The 19,000-nt window shown below is 39.0% G+C and overlaps 1 protein-coding gene across 1 annotated transcript; it reads left to right on the top strand.

Moving 5' to 3' along the window:
• Nucleotides 1–2,978: 2,978 nt before the first annotated feature.
• Nucleotides 2,979–18,392, top strand: LOC308698838 (NACHT, LRR and PYD domains-containing protein 3-like). The gene is made up of 7 exons (XM_081379230.1): nucleotides 2,979–3,059; nucleotides 6,658–7,390; nucleotides 12,006–13,961; nucleotides 14,277–14,450; nucleotides 15,214–15,387; nucleotides 15,477–15,523; nucleotides 16,908–18,392. Exons 2-7 carry the CDS (start codon nucleotides 6,699–6,701, stop codon nucleotides 17,477–17,479), a joined length of 3,615 nt encoding a protein of 1,204 aa, XP_081235356.1. The 5' UTR covers nucleotides 2,979–3,059; nucleotides 6,658–6,698; the 3' UTR covers nucleotides 17,480–18,392.
• Nucleotides 18,393–19,000: the final 608 nt, after the last annotated feature.

The following is a 19,000-nucleotide window of genomic DNA, read 5'->3' as shown; positions in this document are numbered from 1 at the left end:
AATTTTCTTCAGATTTTATTTAATATTTCCAAAATTATTCAAAAATATTTATTTTTTTACTCAAAAAAAAATGAGATTCCTACTATCAAATAAATGAGGCCTACGATTAATCAGATGCAAATAGAAATATAAAACCAGTCCTAATTGAAAGAGAACAAGTTGACAAAAAGATTGAATCCAATATTGGGTGAAAATATAGTATAATGAGAGGTTTATAAGCTATTTTTATAGTGTGGTCATTTTTGACCGGGAACACCACACAAGAGTTCATTTCAACTGCTGTATCTGCTATATTGTGCTTTTGTTCAGTTTTCATTATCTGTTGATGTCCACTGTTTGTCAAACTCTCAAGCACTGTCTTCAGGGCTCTGCATTTTCACATTACTCGTTTATTACTCGAAATACAGGGTTTCTTTTAGTTACTGAACTCGGGCTAGTTTACAAACGAGTCCCCAAAATTACACTTTCCATCAGCTTTTTTTATTTGCACTGACATGGTTCTTGTTCAATTGACAATTTCACAACATCTAAGTATTCATATATTGTTAATTCAAGAACTGATGCTCTTTGTGTAAGTTGTTCTGGGGAAAATGCATTAAGTTGGTTGACATTAAAAGTGATAATATTCTTAGTACATTACCGGGCCGTTGAGCTGTGAGTGGACCCCAAACACGACCCCAGTTGCAGTGAATGTCTCTGTCAGGGGTCATGAAGAGCTCTGTCATCACATGTTTCAAGCTGTAGATGGCGCTCTGTCCAAGCAGAGATAAGAGTTAAGCTGATCATAAGTTTAAATGATAGAATAACATGATTTGGAGTTTACTCTAGCCAGCCAAACAGTTTTCCGGGTCTAACAGTTTATTGAGTCCACAAGAATCAAGTTTCACAAGCAATTTGTTAATGTAATTTCAATATCATTGGATGATGTAATTAAGTCACCCAATTAAGTAAAGCACTAGTTAAAGTTCCCTGACGGTTCATTTATATTTTTGTTTCTCATTACTGAATTATACTGCTTGTTAAAAATGTTTAAAAATAAAATCACATTTAGCCTGTTAAATTTAAATGATCCCTGTATAAAACTATATGTATCTGTCCTCAGCCTGAGCAAAAGCTCTTAAAACCACAGGTGAAATGGGTCTAAATCACAACATAACTGTCTTGCTCAAAATCATAAACTAATACTTAATTTCAAAATTTTACTCTCCATTTAGTCCCATGCAAAGCATGCTGGGAACTGCAGTTTCAGCAATGTCCACAGATTTGAATACTTGATTGGTTTACACACACACACACACACACATATATATATATATACTGTATATTGAACAAGAATGAGAAATAAAAGTAGCTATATAAACTTCAAGCAAAAACAAATTCATTTTAAGAGAAACTGGCTGAAGGCCGATTGATTGATTCTAATTGATTGATTTGATACTCAGTTATTATCAATGTTGGAAACAGTGCTTAATATTTTTTTGGATCTTGTGATACTTTTTCAGAATTATTTGATATATATATATATATTTTAAGAACAGCATTTATTCAAAATATTTAAATGCGGTTCCTTTTTTTAATCACAAATACTTACCGCTTGCTCCATGTCTAGCAGAAAGACTCGGGAGATAGGATGATGTAACAAAGCATTAATTTATTGACAGCCCAGCAAGCAATTATTTATAAAGTTCTTTGGCGTAGGCCCTGTCCGTAGTGCATTTCCTGCCTGAAGACGAAGGCCGGCAGATTTGAAATAATACGGCCACCGTAGGAGTTAAAACGCCCTCGGAATGGGAGGGGCTGGAAAGTAATATTCAGCTGGTAGTCATAAACAATTTCACCGCTAGATGGGAGAAAATCCTACACAGTGCAGCTTTCATTTCTGTAAATCAGTTTTTGTGAACAACAGAGCGACTGATGCTCTGCTCTTCGTCGTCACCCGCTTGCACCCCCTGCTGGAGAGGAAGACTAACAGCAGATGGACATTATGAATCGTAATCTATTGATATTCCTGTCGTCCCCGGATGTTAAAATCCATTTTACTGTAATCCATTTTAAAGTCCATTAAAATGCAAGCATGGTTAATGCAATGCATATTTTTTTCAATTAGTGCAATTCAACTCGCTTTTTTTTTTTTATTTTTTTTTAACATTTGGTATTATTTTACTTCCATAGTCTTGTCTCTGCTTCCAAAGAAAGTGGACTTGGGACTTCTCAAAAACTGGAGATCAGTGTCTTTGGTAGCATGTTCTGATCGTAATCCCCCCCCCCCCCCCCCCCAAATGTTTATCAAATAACACTGAAGATCTATAACGACAATATTTTTTTTTTTTTACAGGATATAATTAATCAGTTTTAAACCTACCTCTAAACCTAACCTTAACCATGTTAGTTACCTTATATTGCCAGTACTTTCTTAGGTAAGTACACTGTAAGTACACATACTGTATATTCCTGTGTCGAGAGGCACTTTCTGGCCAATTATACAGTTTGGTTATTGAATCTTTGTTGTGCAGATTGAGGAGGAATTTTAATTTCAAATTCAAGGGTCTATTATTGGGAAGATGCTGGGTTTCCTCAACTCAAGGGTGGGTGACAGCGGAGACAGGACGGGCTGAAAACATTAGTTGTTTTGGCGAATGACCAATTCCAAAACTGGGAGGATCTGCTGGAGAAAGTGTCTGCTAAATTGTTGAAATGGAAATGGCCATTACCACAGTTGTCCTATAGGGGGAGAGATTTTTTTATTTTTTTAATGAAGTGTAAAGAAATTAACATAAACAGTGAATAAGCAGAAGGAAGTAAGGCAGTTTTTCATTATGTTACACACTCCAGTATAGTAGGTGGCGATAGACATTTAACGATAGACTGAAACCCGCCAGAAAACTAAAAGAAGAAGAAGAGGTATTGGCAGACATAGGCCTTTATCACAACACAACTCTGTTGGCGGGTTTATCTGTTGTTGATACCTGGGACCTCCTGCGCATGCGCCTTCTGTTTCTGAAGAAACACATCGAAGCCGGAAGTAAAGACTCGAAGAATGTATAAACTGTCACATTACGGTAAGTTCTTCGGCTTTTGATATCATGTCTTATTATTGTACAATGTTTTCGGTTTGCTGTCATATTAAACTCAATCTTTATTTATTAGCTTCAAATCTGCTTCTGATTTTTCCACTCTCCTTGCTGCAACACAATGTATGGCTAATAAGTCTCCTCATAAAAATCGAAAGACTTGTAATATTGCTAGTTTACTTTCCTCACTCAGTAGACTCAGAAATGCTTTAATAACATCACGTCTGGACTACTTAAGCTCGCTTTTATTTGATTTTCACTGTTAATAACAGAGTTCTGCTGCACGTTTCCTCACACATGTGTAAGTCTGCACAAATCACTCTCACTTTAACTTCATTAGCTTCCAGTTTCATGCCGTATATACAGTTTATAATCTTAGTCATGGTCTTTGTCATGATGGGCATCAACTTATCTTAGTGAATTGCTCCATCAATTCTATTCAATTCACATTTTTTGTATAGCTTTTCACAATACATATTGTTTCAAAGCAGCTTTACAGAAAGTGCATGTGTCCACATTACAATTTAAGCTATCAGACGTAACTGTCTAAGTTATGTATTTCACAAATGTACATATACACAGTTAGCTAAATGTATTAATTTTAGGCATAAAAAATGAGATTATTGAGGCAATGAATACATAACTAATGATTAAAGGGATAGTTCGCCCAAAAATGAAAATTCTGTCATCATTTACTCACCCTCAAGTTGTTTCAAACCTGTATGAATTTCTTTTTTCTGCTGAACACAAAAGAAGATATTTTGAAAAATGTCGGTAACCAAACAGTTAATGGACCCCATTGACTTCCATAGTAGGAAAAAAAAAATACTATGGAAGTCAATGGGGTCCATCAACTGTCTGGTTATACATGTGAAGACGAGCGAAGAGCAGTAGGGGTAAAATCTCTGCGTGGCAGGGGGAGCTGCCACTCGACCAGTCACTCAACCCGTCACCGCTAGAGGCAGCTGCCACTCCACCTGTCACCGTTATATGCGCCTGCCACTCGACCAGTCACAGATATAACCAGTCTCAGCACCTAAGAGTCGCACCTGCCACAAGATCTCTCACTGTTTTCATTTACATTTACATTTACATTTAAATTCAGTAAATGTAATTTACTGAATGTAATTCAGTACACAAAAATGTAATTTACTGTAATTTACTCATTAAATTTTCATCTACTAGACACTCCGATTGATTCACGAGAGCACACAGACAGTGCAATCCTGCTCTTATTTACCTTTTTGTCATATTATCTTATATTTTATTCGCTCATTTAGCCCGTAATGGAGCGCGTTTCGTGGTTCTTACTATAAGCGTCGCTTCGGCCACTATCACAAGATCTCTCACTGTTTACATCTACCAGACACTCCGATTGATGTACATGTGCAAACAGACATTAAAACACTGCTCTTATTTGCCATCTTATCTTACATTTTATTCGCTCTTTTTGTCCATAATTGAGCGCGCTTGTTGCGTCGCGCCAGCCTTAAGATCTCCCACTGTTTTACTGGCTGATACTCCGATTGACATGCTGAAGCGAAAAGCAGACGAAGAGTCTTCTTCACTACAGCGATTTGTTTGTTTTATAGGCTATTTTATTTCATTTTATTTACAGAATTGCAGAATATCAATATTTTTAGGATGAGGTCTTTGAATTTGCATGAGTCTGCACATTCAGGCAAAGAACAAAATTTAATTTTAATAATTAAAAAAATAGAAATTAGTGCATGGGGTTTTACCAATCGGTGACTCTACCAGTGGCCGTTAAAAAATCAACACCTGTACAGCAAATCCAACACAAATGGACTCATATACTGAATTTAGATTGTGAAATTGACAGCATTTTAATGATTAATCTAAAATATTAAAATAAAAGAGAGGACACGGCAATATTTTGGACTTACAATTGTTATTTTGACAGTTTTTCACACAAACATCTAATGCGGCGGCAAACTAGTTTGTTGTAGCTATATGGGCGCTCAGTTTTTCCTGTTGTAAAATACTTTTTACTCATTTTGTAAAAGATGAAATGCTACTGTATGCACAGGCCATTAAAGTGTAGGCTGTGTGTTGGCTATGACTAGATGGCAAATGCTAGACAGCTCTCAGGTCCCACATGTTTCAGTAAGACATCAAATAAATAAAATATGAGCCTTTATAGACATAGTGTTTAGTACTTATTCAAACAACAAGATCTTTGTTTACCCTTGCAAAACTTCGTTCAGCTGCTGTCTGCTGTGCGGCTGCTGCAGAGCTTCAGTTCATTCAGTCAAGATAGAGGGGGCGGAGTTATCCTACAGAGGGGGCGGAGTTATCCTATAGAGGGGCGGAGTTATCCTATAGAGGGGGCGGAGTTATCAGATAGAGGGGGCCGAGTTATCAGATAGAGGGGCGGACTTATCTGATAGAGGGGGGAGTTATCAGATAGAGGGGGGGTTATCGATAGAGGGGCGGAGTTATCAGAGAGGGCGGAGTTATCAGATAGAGGGAGCAGAGTTATCAGATAGAGGGGGGGTAGATAGAGGGGGCGGAGTTATCAGATAGAGGGGGGTTATCAGATAGAGGGGGCGGAGTTATCCTATAGAGGGGGCGGAGTTATCCTATAGAGGGGGCGGAGTTATCCTATAGAGGGGGCGGAGTTATCCTATAGAGGGGGCGGAGTTATCAGATAGAGGGGGCCGAGTTATCAGATAGAGGGGCGGACTTATCTGATAGAGGGGGGAGTTATCAGATAGAGGGGGGTTATCAGATAGAGGGGGTGGAGTTATCAGAGAGGGCGGAGTTATCAGATAGAGGGGGGGTTATCAGGTTTACTGACAGTTTGAGGATCGAACAAGATTTACACAAGCTCTTTTTAAGAACTTTCATTGGCTAAATATTTGTAAAACAGACGTAAATGGCGATCAATAGCATTGATTTATTGAAGAGGGGGAAAAAAACACCACCACCAAAAAAAAGGGCACTTCGGAGTGTAAGGGCAAAGAGGGGATGTGCTCTGCACAGGTTGAGCCCTACCTGTGGACGTGCCTGAGTATGACATATAGAAAAATTTAGCACTGGTGCATATTGATTCAGAGTTTGCGTCATATGAAGTCTTCGCATGAGTTGGCGTCGTCTATTCACAGTTGTTGGGCATCTGAAGTCTTCATAATAGGCTAGATCCAAACTGGAGCTGACATAATAGTTACCTAAGGATGGGCGTCCAGAGATAAAACCGAGAAGCAAGAAAATAATTAGCATAGCTGCTGTTCACAACATTTTCAAGCAAAGATAATCATGTGCATTTTATCTGATATAACTGGAGTAGGCCGATATGAGTTGGGTACCGTATGAATTTTAACGTTTCCGATTCTTATTGATTCCTAATATCAATTCCAGTTGAAAACACTTTATTGTAGCTGAATACCATGAACAATGGTATTCATAATAATGCCTCCTACTGGAAGTATCGGGTATCGCACTCTAAAATAACTATCAAAATAAAAGTCCCACAATAGAAGTCTTCTTTCTCCGGGAGCCTTTTATACATTACTGGAATAGTTAAACGTTATATGATTTTTTTTCTCTGTGTTTCCATGTGCAGGTCTGTGATGAAATGGTGACCTCTGACCCCAGCTGTGATCTATGAAGAGTGACGGATCCATGCGTCATCCTCCTGGATTCAGTGATGAAACAGTGACCTCTGACCCCAGCTGTGTGTCTATGAAGAGTGACGGATCCATGCGTCATCCTCCTGCATTCAGTGATGAAAGGGTGACCTCTGACCCCAGCTGTGTGTCTATGAAGAGTGACGGATCCATGCGTCATCCTCCTGCATTCAGTGATGAAAGGGTGACCTCTGACCCCAGCTGTGTGTCTATGAAGAGTGACGCATCCATGCGTCATCCTCCTGCATTCAGTGATGAAGCGGTGACCTCTGACCCCAGCTGTGTGTCTATGAAGAGTGACGGATCCATGCATCATCCTCCTGCATTCAGTGATGAAGCAGTGACCTCTGACCCCAGCTGTGTGTCTATGAAGAGTGACGGATCCATGCGTCATCCTCCTGGATTCAGTGATGAAAGGGTGACCTCTGACCCCAGCTGTGTGTCTATGAAGAGTGACGGATCCATGCGTCATCCTCCTGCATTCAGTGATGAAAGGGTGACCTCTGACCCCAGCTGTGTGTCTATGAAGAGTGACGGATCCATGCGTCATCCTCCTGCATTCAGTGATGAAAGGGTGACCTCTGACCCCAGCTGTGTGTCTATGAAGAGTGACGGATCCATGCGTCATCCTCCTGCATTCAGTGATGAAAGGGTGACCTCTGACCCCAGGTGAGAGACAATCTAGTAAAGTCGTTGTTTTCAGTAGGAATGCACAGTATTATCGGCACTACATCAGAATTGGCCGATAAAGGCTTAAAATAAACCACCAGAATTGTCCGATATGAAAAAATGAAGCCGATATGCCTTGCCAGTATGATAACGTGTTGATATGGGCCTGCAATAACTCACGTGTGCAAAGAGTGTTAGTGATAAGATCATGTGGGCAGTGTGGTAATTTTTAAAGTGACTTGCATGTATGATGATTAGATTAACAGTTTTTGATTGCTGCCTTGAATTTGTGAATTTGTATACCCGTCAACAGTCACTCCAGAGCCCGTCTACGGAGAGCCTGGCCACTCCCTATTGTACCGAATGTTGGTTGTAGTTCCACCAGAGCTCCACTGGGGGCGATTGCCCATGAGTGCAGAATGAATGGGAGTCTATGGAGCTAGACGGCTAAATGTGTCTCTTTCACCCGATTGCCGTTGAGAAATCTCAGATTTGATTGTAGGTTTTGCAAGTTCAACATGGGTTATAGGTCGAAAGTTGAATGAACGAGTACTTATGTCCTTTCGATTTCTTACAGGTTGAGTTGTTGTTGCCCATAACACGCTAGCATTCTGCTAATGAACGCTGATTGGTCAGTGAAGGACTGATTACGACCAGAGATACCGCTTGATGGCATCGTGGCATCCAAAGCGGGACCAGAATGTTACGGCGAACTTTTTCGGCCAAGTTTTTTTTTTTAAAGCAGCAACTTTTTTCTATGGTTATGTATGTACTGTGAAAGCACCAAAGTGACTGAAGGATTGCCGTAAAGCAGTATCTCTGGTCGTACGCTGTGTATGACGTCATTGACATTTTAAAAGACTTTTTAAAGCAAATAAGGGGGGGGGGTTGTCTGTTATTTTCAGAGCTTTTAATGTACTCTTATTATAAAAAGTATACTTTATGAACTTTATTATCATTTATTTATCTTTAACAATTAAACTTTTTTGTTAAGGAGTCCTCAGAACTCAGAAACCAGAAAGAAAAAAAAACAGTTTTTGCTCAATACTAACTGGAATGAAAAATAATTCATTTAGAATTCATGCACAGGAAAGACTTGGTGTTGTTTCCAAACCAAGGGGGAAAAAAGTATATTGATATCGGCAAAAATGAGTTGGAAAAATATCGGCAAATCGGTAGGGCTGGGCGATAAATCGATTTTATCGATTAATTCGAATGTGCAGTTTACGTCGATTTTTTTGAATGAAAATCGGTTTTCTCTTTAACATTCGCCGACGCTCCCCTCTGGGCTCCCGTAGCTCCGAATGGGCTCAGCTCTTCCCCCGCGCGTTTGGCATAGAGATACACAAACAACATGGCAAGACCGTGGCAGCACAAGCACACCCGCCAAAAAACAATCTACAGTCTTACAAACTGAATCCGCAGAGCTGCCAACTCTCACGAATTCACCGTGAGACTCACGCAATCGTCACTTTTTAAACGCTCTCACGCTACACATCCATTTTCTCACGCAGAGAAAAATCGCGAAGCAAAGAGGACACTGACACCGACAGACAAGACAGAGAAGGTTACTATTGCTATGAAACAAATTCTCAGCTCTCAGATTCTGTCGATTTAATTACGAAATTCAAACAATAAACACCGTTTTGGCGCTTGACAGATCGCTGACAGAGTTCAAGCGGCACGTGAACCGATCATCTGTTACTCTTTACTACTAGTTACTAGTAGGCTAAATAAACACGAATGATCAATAGGTAATTTGAAGGATACAGTTCAACTTACCGAAATGAAATAAAATCGATCGATCTGTGTTTTTCAACTGCGGAAAGAGGTCTAACAGCTAGAGGACAATATGCCACGTAAAGTTACTTTTACCTCTGGAAAGCCCATTAATGACCATAGCACGTTAGTTGGACTTTAAAATAATTGCTGTAGAGAGTAGTATTTTGCTAAATATGATAACTATATTACCTATTTATTATATTTTTACCTATATCATTAAAATATTATAATGTTGAACTTATTATGCGTTTTTTTATAATAACATTTCATTTGAGATGTTATTTTTAACCTTTAATAATAATACCAGCTGACAGGGCTTTAAATTAACATGTATCTACTGTACCTAGTATTTATCCAAAGGAATCGATATTGAATCAAGATCAGAATCAAATCACAAGAATTGAATTGAAATGAAATTGTGAAAGCAATAATAAAAACAGTAGCATACCAGTCATTGTACCATGTAAACATTGTGTTGTCACTAAACTAAACTAAAATTCTGTTTAGTTACCAAATGTTTTGACAATCACAATACACTTTATTGTGATGTACATTTTTTTTTTCACGTTCCCCACCAACCCCAATCCATCCATTTCATGTTCTGTTCTGTTCTGTTCTGTTCTGTTACATTTTCACTGTTTACAAAGGTAGGGCCTGCCATCTTGTCTTTTTGGCTTGTTGTTTCTGATTGCACTTTAACCCCAAGGGGAAAATCCAAATCAAATTCCAGAAGGGAAAATCAAAACAAAATAAAGTTAAAAATTGTTTTGAACAATTTCTTTGTCATCTGCAGATTGATTTTAAGTAGGGGAAGAAAAAAAATCGGTTTAAATCGTAAATCGAATTTTTTGTGAAAAAATCAGGGATTTTTTTTTTAGGCCATATCGCCCAGCCCTACAAATCGGATAACGGCAAAAATCCAATACGACAGATGTCCATCTCAAAAGAGGGAAAGCAAAAATATGTGAACTAAAGGCAAGTTTTTATACACTTGTGATCCTTAGACAGCACATGCTGCAGTATTTCAATCACAAAAAAAATTTGGACGTTCTTAAACACTTGACGTGAAAAACACTTAAAGCGCCTTATTGCAATAAAACGGTGATATAAACTCCTAAGGGTCTGACGTGTTTTGGGGGCCCTTGAGATGTTTTGACATGCCCTGACATTTGTGCTTATATCAGCTACTTAGAACATACTATTGGCCAACATGTAATTTTGATGTATTCACGTCTGTGGACAAACGTTCAGTGATGGAAAATGACCAGAGGCGGACAGAGTACACAGCTTCATTACTTGAGTAAAAGTACAGATACCCCTTGCTAAATTTTACTCAAGTACAAGTAAAAGTACTACAGTCAGATGTCTACTTAAGTAAAAGTACTGAAGTACTTGTTTTTAAAAGTACTTGAGTATGAAGAGTACCAGGGCCGTGCACAGACATTTTGAGGGGCAGTGGCCCAAACCAAAAAAAAGGGCACCAAGGGGGTGGTTGCTTGTTAACACAAATTTTCCAGTTATTACAAAATGTACAATTAAAAGAGAAGACAGCACATGCTCAAATACATTTTAGACTTGATTGTAGATGTTTTGATAGAACATCACAATTACACATTGGTGATAATAACAGAAGAAACTATTTACAGATTTACATTTTGGTATTTATCATTTCCTTTTACAGCAAAACCTTTCTATTTGGTACCATGTCCTGAAAGATCTTAATAACCTCATCTTTTATGATTGGGATGTCTTTTTCAATGGCCAGAAGCAGAATATCAGAGAGTCGTTCTTGTCCACACGCATTACGAAGTTTAGTTTTCACTTCGAGAATGAGCGTTCAACAATGGCTGTTGAGACAGGTAGTGTTGCAAAGATTTTCAGCAGTTTAAAAAGTGTTGGAAACACAACATGAGCATTACGAGTGGATTTGGAGAAGCAGGCTGGGGAGTTTCATTTTTTTGTTGTTGTCTGTAACTATTTGGCAGACGTGACATAACCTACAAACAAGGTCTCGCAAAGACTGCAATACAATATTTGTTCCTCCATCACGTCCCGGTGTATACAGTGAATGCATGCTGAAATTATTGTTGCGTGGCTACATAAAAGTTTAAGCATATGTGATGCATTGCCGCAATTGGTCTGACTGGCGCGTGAGAGAGACGAGGGTGCATGTGTGTGTGTGTGTGTAAAGGGGTTCTTTTTTTAGGCTATACTCTCTTGCAATTGAACGTGAATACGTTTACTACTTAAAAACATCAAAGCTAAACATCATATCTAGTCAAACCACATCACGACATCACTACAAATGCAGTATGGGATTAAAATCAGCGAACATCAATGTATAGGCTTCGGCACGGGCGGAAATATTGGCGCTTGATCAGAATCGTTATCTTGTTTCAGCGACGCTAAACAATCAGATCCCTGCACGTATAGTGCGCGTCATAGGAATTTAACGAGGCTTCGAGGCAGAGTTTTTGTCTCAAGGAATTTTTGTAATCGAGTTAATCGAGTAACTCGATGAATCGTTTCAGCCCTAGATTTCACCAGAACTAATAGAGAGTCTCCCCAATGTCATAGTCACGTTTTAAGTTTGTTTTTGGATCTGTTTCTCTGTTCTGTTCATGTTTGAATTTCTTTGTTAACCTTCTAGTCTATTAATTGATACCAGTGTCCAGATATGAGAAACTTTTTGGCTAACAGAATCTCTGGTGTCAGATTGATTAGGTTAAATAGAAAATACTAGATTGAGATTTTAATTGATTTAGATTTTAATTTTATACATTAAATCCTTTCATTTTCATAATTTTAATCCCTTCTTCTTTTGTTATTTCAGCGGAGTAGACCAAAGCATCTCTCGACGAGCCGCCTCAGTCTTATGTTTAAACAACACTTTAACCATCGTAACGACTGCCCTGACTAGGCATGATCAATTAATGAATGATGAACTACAGAGAGTCAAAGACCGACACAAAACCAGCATGAAGAACAAGTATGAGAGATTTTTTGAGGGAATAAAACTCAGAGAGAATGAAACCCTCCTGAACAGGATCTACACGCATCTATACATAATCGAGGGAGAGAGTGAAGGAGTGAATGAAGAACATGAGGTTTTACAGATGGAGAAAACAGCCAGAACACGACACTCACAAGACACAAGATCAATCTACTGCAATGACATCTTTAAAGCCTCACCTGAACCTGGACGCGAGGAGAAAGAGCAAATCAAGACTGTTCTCACTAAAGGCATCGCTGGAATCGGGAAAACCGTCTCTGTGAAGAAGTTCATTCTGGACTGGGCAGAGGGAAAAGCCAATCAGGATGTAGATTTCATGTTTGTTCTTCCATTTCGAGAGCTGAACTTGATCCGAGATCATCAGTACAGTCTTCACAGACTTCTGCTGGACTTTCATCCTGAACTTCAAGATCTGGACTCAAAGATTTATGAGGAGTGTAAAGTTGTGTTCATCTTTGATGGTCTGGATGAAAGCAGAATCACACTGATGTTTTCAGACGCTCAGGAAGTTTCTGATGTGACTGAGACTTCATCAGTGGGTGTGTTGATGTCAAAGCTCATGAAAGGAGAGCTGCTTCCCTCGGCTCTCATCTGGATCACCTCCAGACCAGCAGCAGCCAATCAGATCCCCTCCAAATACATCCACCGTCTGACAGAGATTCAGGGATTCAATGAGCCTCAGAGAGAGGAATATTTCAGGAAGAGAATCAGTGACGAGCATCAAGCCAGCAGAATCATCTCTCACATCAGAAGAGCAAGAAGCCTCCACATCATGTGCCACATACCCGTCTTCTGCTGGATCTCCTCCACTGTGCTTCAGAAGCTCCTGGAAGAAGATCACAGTGCAGAAATCCCTCAAACTCTGACTGAAATGTACATCCACTTCCTGCTGATTCAGATCAACATGAGGAATCAGAAGTATGAAGAGAGAGATCCAGAGAAACTCTTGTGGTCAAACAGAGAATTGATTGTGAAACTTGCTGAAGTGGCTTTCCATCAGCTGATGAAGGGCAATGTGATGTTCTATGAGGAGGACCTGATTGAGAGCGGCATAGACGTCACTGACGCCTCAGTGTATTCTGGGATTTGCACTGAGATCTTTGAGGAATCTGTGATTCATCAGAGGAAAGTCTACAGCTTCATTCATCTGAGCGTTCAGGAGTTTCTCGCTGCTTTCTCTGTGTTTTACTCACATGTGGTCAAGAACAAGGAACCGCTGCATAAATTCAGTTTTTACAGATCTGATGAAGACTCTCTCTCTGAGTTACTAACATCAGCAGTAAAAAAAGCCCTCAAGAGTGAGAATGGACAGCTGGATCTGTTCCTGCGGTTCCTGCTGGGCGTCTCACTGGAGTCCAATCAGAGACTCTTACAGGATCTACTGACACACACAGAGAAAAGCTCAGAGAGCATCAGGAGAACCACGCAGTACATTCAAAAGAACATCAAGAGTCTTAACATTGATGATCATGATATATTTTATGTAAATGAAATTGATGCGATATGCAAAAAACATCTCTCAGCTGACCAATCCATTAATCTGTTCCTCTGTCTGCTGGAAGTGAAAGATCAGACTCTGTCCAGAGAGATTCAGGAGTTTGTGAAATCAGACAAACCCTCAGAGAAGAAACTCTCTCCTGCTCACTGCTCAACAATCGCCTATATGCTTCAGATCTCAGAGGAGGCGCTGGATGAGCTAAACCCCATGAAATACAACTCATCAGCTGAGGGTAGAAGAAGACTGGTACCAGCTGTGATCAACTGCAGAAAAGCTCTGTGAGTGTTAATTATTAACAAATGAAGAGTCATGTTTAATAATGAATCTAGCCCCCTTTAGTAGTGATACCTGTATATTTATTGCATTTGTAATTTTTAAATATCATGGGTAGAGAAACCAAAAGAACTTTTTAATGAACCTTAATGATAAAATGATCAGATTATCTCTCATGCTCACAAGTTCATCTTATAGTGATTCAAGCTGGAATGTTACAATTATTTTTTCAATGCTCTTGAGGACAGACACACTTCTTGTACATACCTTTATTTTAATTTCATTTTTGTTTTAATTTGATGTTATTTCATCTATTCTAGGCTTCCTGGCTGTAATCTCACTGGACAGTGTTGTGAGAGCTTGTTATCAGCTCTAAAGTCCTCAAACTGTGTCCTGAGAGAGCTGGACCTGAGTAACAATGACCTGCAGGATTCAGGAGTGAAGCTTCTCTCTAATGGGCTAAAGAGTCCAAATTGTCAGCTTCAGTTACTGAGGTAATTTAGGGACATTTTAACTGGTCTGTGTGTATTAACAAAAAATAATTTTCTCTGTTTTCTCGGATTTTGTTGATAAACTATAATTCAGTCATGACAACTCTTGGAATAGTTTGAGACAAATGAGACTTTATGTCAAATTATTACATTTAATAAATAAATTCCAGTAGAATAAGAAGACAGGGGTGCAAAACTCCCTGAATGTATTTTGAATATAGGAATATGAAAATATTAAAAAAATTAAGTGATTATTTTAAATGTAAAAGTAAAACCGCCAATATGTTATGCAAGTCACTGTCTTAATGAACAAGTCATTAGCCACTTTTCCACCATCCGGCCAAAAAGCTCAATTCCTTGTCGATTCGGCCCAGCTGGTACGGTTATGATTTCATTTTTCACTGTGGGGCTGAGCTATTTTGAACGTAATACAAATGCATCAGTCGTTGTCTTGGTAGTGCAAGAGTTTACAGATGGTATGCTAAGTATATAGCGACCGCTTCATGGCCTTTTTTTGACATTTCTTTTTCATACTTTGCTCAAATAGTACACTTGGTCAGCTACAAACTGGTAGCTAGGCAATAGACAAGTGACCAATCCTGAGTGGGAATGTCACTACACACATTCTATCATTACGGTTCAGCACAGTTAGCCAACCATGCTGATAACTTCAGACTGAGATTTTCAAATGAATGATATTCACTCAGCTGTTGTGTGTTGATGTGTGTTTTTTGTAGATTATGAGGCTGTTTTGATCCATCTGTAGGTTGTCTGGCTGTATGGTGACAGAGAAAGGCTGTGGATTTGTGTCTTCAGCTTTGAATTCAAACCCCTCACACCTGAGAGAGCTGGATCTGAGCTACAATTACCCAGGATATACAGGAGTCAAGCTGCTCTCTGACAAACTGAAGGATCCAAACTGCTCACTGCAGATACTCAAGTGTGTCAAACACTGATAACTGACATACTGAATGAATGTCTGTATGCATGATGCATATTTACATTTAATCTGTTTTTTTGTACTTATAGTGTGGATAATGGAGGAGAGATAAGGATCACAGCAGGACCACGAAAGTGTAGGTCTACAAACACACACACACACACACACACACACACACACACACACACACACACACAAACAAAGACACACTCTCTCTGCAGCAAAGAGAAAAGGGCTTGTTTTTAAACATTTTTATTAGCAAAACATTTGTTTGCTAGTGTTATTACTCTTTTACTGCATGTTATTTTTTAAACGAAATAAATTCAAGATAGATTTAAACCTTCAGTATTCTTTTTGCTGACATACTTTGTAAATTACAGCTCTACTTTATAACTTCCCAAATGAACTCACTCTGCTCAATTATAACTTTTTTAAAACAATATATGACAGATTCAAAGGGAGAAGCCAGTAGATACTAAACCTGCTGCTTTGACCTGACTGTATATACTACATGGATCCATTCAGCAAAATACAAATGAAAAATAAAAACATTCTGAATGTGTCGAAACGCATCAGTCTGAATGCGTGTCGACGTCATCAGTAAACAGTTTCTCCACCAGAGTGTTTGTGTCTGTGTTTGGAGTGTCTGAAGTGTCTGATACCTTTATGTACATAAACACCTCTAATAAGCCTCTAAATAAAGCAGAACTGGCCTAAATCTAGGCAACGGTTTATTTTAATTCTGCCCCAGACCCGGCCCAGATCCAATACCTTGCTCTGGCCCACGTACCGCATTGAATGATGGCACTTGAGCGGTCACTGTTGTGGCAAGTTCAAAGTCCTCAAATTGGGTCTCTAAGAAATCTCTCAAGAGTCGAAGTTCCAGGTTTCAGAAGAATTACCTTTATTGACAAGCAACAAAGTGAGATTCCAGCTGGCCATCTGACTTGCAATGGTCGAACTTCAGGTCTTATACCTTTTCTTATGACTAGGTAGCCAATCAGCTATTTTTCTCTTTTTGCTCCGCCTACAGATCTTGCTACCATTAGAATCATCTTTCCCGGAGACATAAAAACATATCGTTTTTATGATATATATTAACATATAAATGTTAATTTGCTGTTTAATACGTTGCAAAACTGGCTCAGATATGTTTTAAGATAACTGGGCCACATTTTCTGCAACATATGTCGGCCACATTTGGTTTACACCCAGATTAGCCACATTTTTGCCAAAGGTGGCCCACATTTGTTTTGTGATATTTGGGCCATATTCATAATTTATCATATGGGCCACTTTAAATTCACATTCAGATTACACATTTCCAGTGAGCCCACATGTGATTTGAAACATTTGGTCTGTATTTGCCATGTTACAGTACATGTGGGCCACTTTAGACTCACATACATTTTGTCCAGGCAATAAGAAGGCCTGCAGTGCAGCATCATTGCCTAAAGTGGCCCACATTCATATGCTATCTGGGAAACCAGTGTTATATATATTTCTCTTCTTGTGTTCAGATGCCTATGATCTTACACTGGATCCAAACACAGCAAACACAGGTCTCATTCTGTCTGAGGAGAACAGGACAGTGACGATTGTAGAAGAGAACCAGCCGTATCCTAATCATCCAGAGAGATTTGATGTGCATCCTCAGGTTCTGTGTGGAGAGAGTCTGACTGGACGCTGTTACTGGGAGGCTGAATGGAGCATACGTGCTGAAATATCAGTGACATATAAAGGAATCAGCAGGAAAGGATGGAGTCATGACTGTTGGTTTGGATACAGTGACAAATCCTGGAGTCTGATCTGCTCTAATAACAGTTTTACTGTCTGTCACAATAAGAACTTCACTAATTTACCTGTCGTCCCTTCATCCTCCAAAAGAGTAGGAGTGTATGTGGACGTGCCAGCCGGCACTCTGTCCTTCTATAGTGTCTCTGACACTCACACACTCACACACTTACACACATTCAACACCACATTCACTGAACCCCTCTATGCTGGATTTAGGGTTTATTATTCAGTGTCTCTGTGTCAGATTAAACAACTGACACACACATACACACACAATTGTAAATCCTCTTTCTAACGTTCACATGCACACAAAGTCATAAAATCTCACATAATTACAGTTTTATTAAATTAAGTTCCAAACATAGGTTCGGGAGGAGCCTAAACATTCAGTCCTGTCAATCATCATTACGTGCTTGTATAAGCTAGGGATGCACCGATCCGATACTCAGTATCGGTATCGGCTCCAGTACTGCCATTTTTGCCAGATCGGGTATCGGTCAGACAAGGCCGATCCAAATCCGATATTGTGCATATACTATTCAGTGTTATTGTTAAGCCCCACAAAAGGCACACAAACATTATAAAGCACCATACATTTTTGTGCACAATATTATAAGTGTTCTGAAGCCATTATATAGTATAATGTGAGATAGAAATGAATATTTAAGTCATTAAATTCAAGCTCACGTTAACGTTTCCCTCAGCTGCGGCTGTCAATCATTCTTCATTAAGTCAGAGCACTATTTGTTCTTCACGCACAGTAACTGAAATTTAAAACTGTTAAAAGGAAATGCTGAATAGACTATTGCATAGATAGATACTGTATAATACACTACACATCAATATGTATTTTCTTTGTGCTTTAAACTTTTCAATGCGGACTCGACGTGCTGCGCGCTGTGACTCATGTTGCTTCAAGCGCATCATTCTGCGCTCGGGATGCGCATAAGCGCTCTGTGCCGCGATGTATTGGAGCCTTTCATATCATAATACAGTGACGAAATGAAAGATTATTAATAGCCGTTCTTGTTCTGTCCTATCTATCATATGTTGCTACCTCATTAAACAGCTGTGCTATACATTTAAAAAATGTCTCAATTTTATAGTAGGCTATAAATAAAATAATTGATAATTTTGATTTTTGTTATCTTGTTTTTCATGAATGTATTTTGCAACAATACAAAGAGCAACGTGTAAAGTTTTACCAGATTTAGTGTTACACTTATTGCCTCTAATTTGTTCCCCACTACATTTCTTTCACAAAATGTTCAGATTTTATACAATAATTGTGCAGTCGTGGTTTTTATAGATGTAAATTTTACTGCTGAATTATCCACTAGTTTATAATAGCATTTATGTCAGATTATGATCATATTTTTGCTGTTGTTGTTTTGTTGTCTGTATTAAGTAGATTGTGTTTAACACACAAAATGGTGATTATCAGTTCAACACAGAGTTATAGAAATTCTACTTGATTAAAAAAAACTGTGCTGGTATCGGTATCGGTCGATACTCAGAATTTTTGGTATCGGATCGGATCGATTCTGAAAAAATGGTATCGGTGCATCCCTAGTATAAGCAGCAGTCACTGCACTATCCCAGTGACAATTCTTCTGCCATTTGGCCCTGTCCTCCTTTACCTCCAATGAAGAGTGTTCCGCAGAATACTCTGCCGTTGTCAAGCCAGCCACAGGCTCTAACTCCTGATCCTCTAACGTCCATCGTCCTTGGTGTCCTCCTTCAAATTGTATCAAGTTGCTGCCATAAAACCTAAGCGGTATACTTAAACTCATAAATATATATATATATATATCTC

The sequence above is a fragment of the Scardinius erythrophthalmus genome, assembly GCF_964197995.2.
Source record: "Scardinius erythrophthalmus genome assembly, chromosome: 11".
In the NCBI taxonomy this organism is placed as follows: domain Eukaryota; kingdom Metazoa; phylum Chordata; class Actinopteri; order Cypriniformes; family Leuciscidae; genus Scardinius; species Scardinius erythrophthalmus.
The sequence above is the reverse complement of the archived record's forward strand: the minus strand, read 5'-3'. Positions and strand labels throughout refer to the sequence as shown.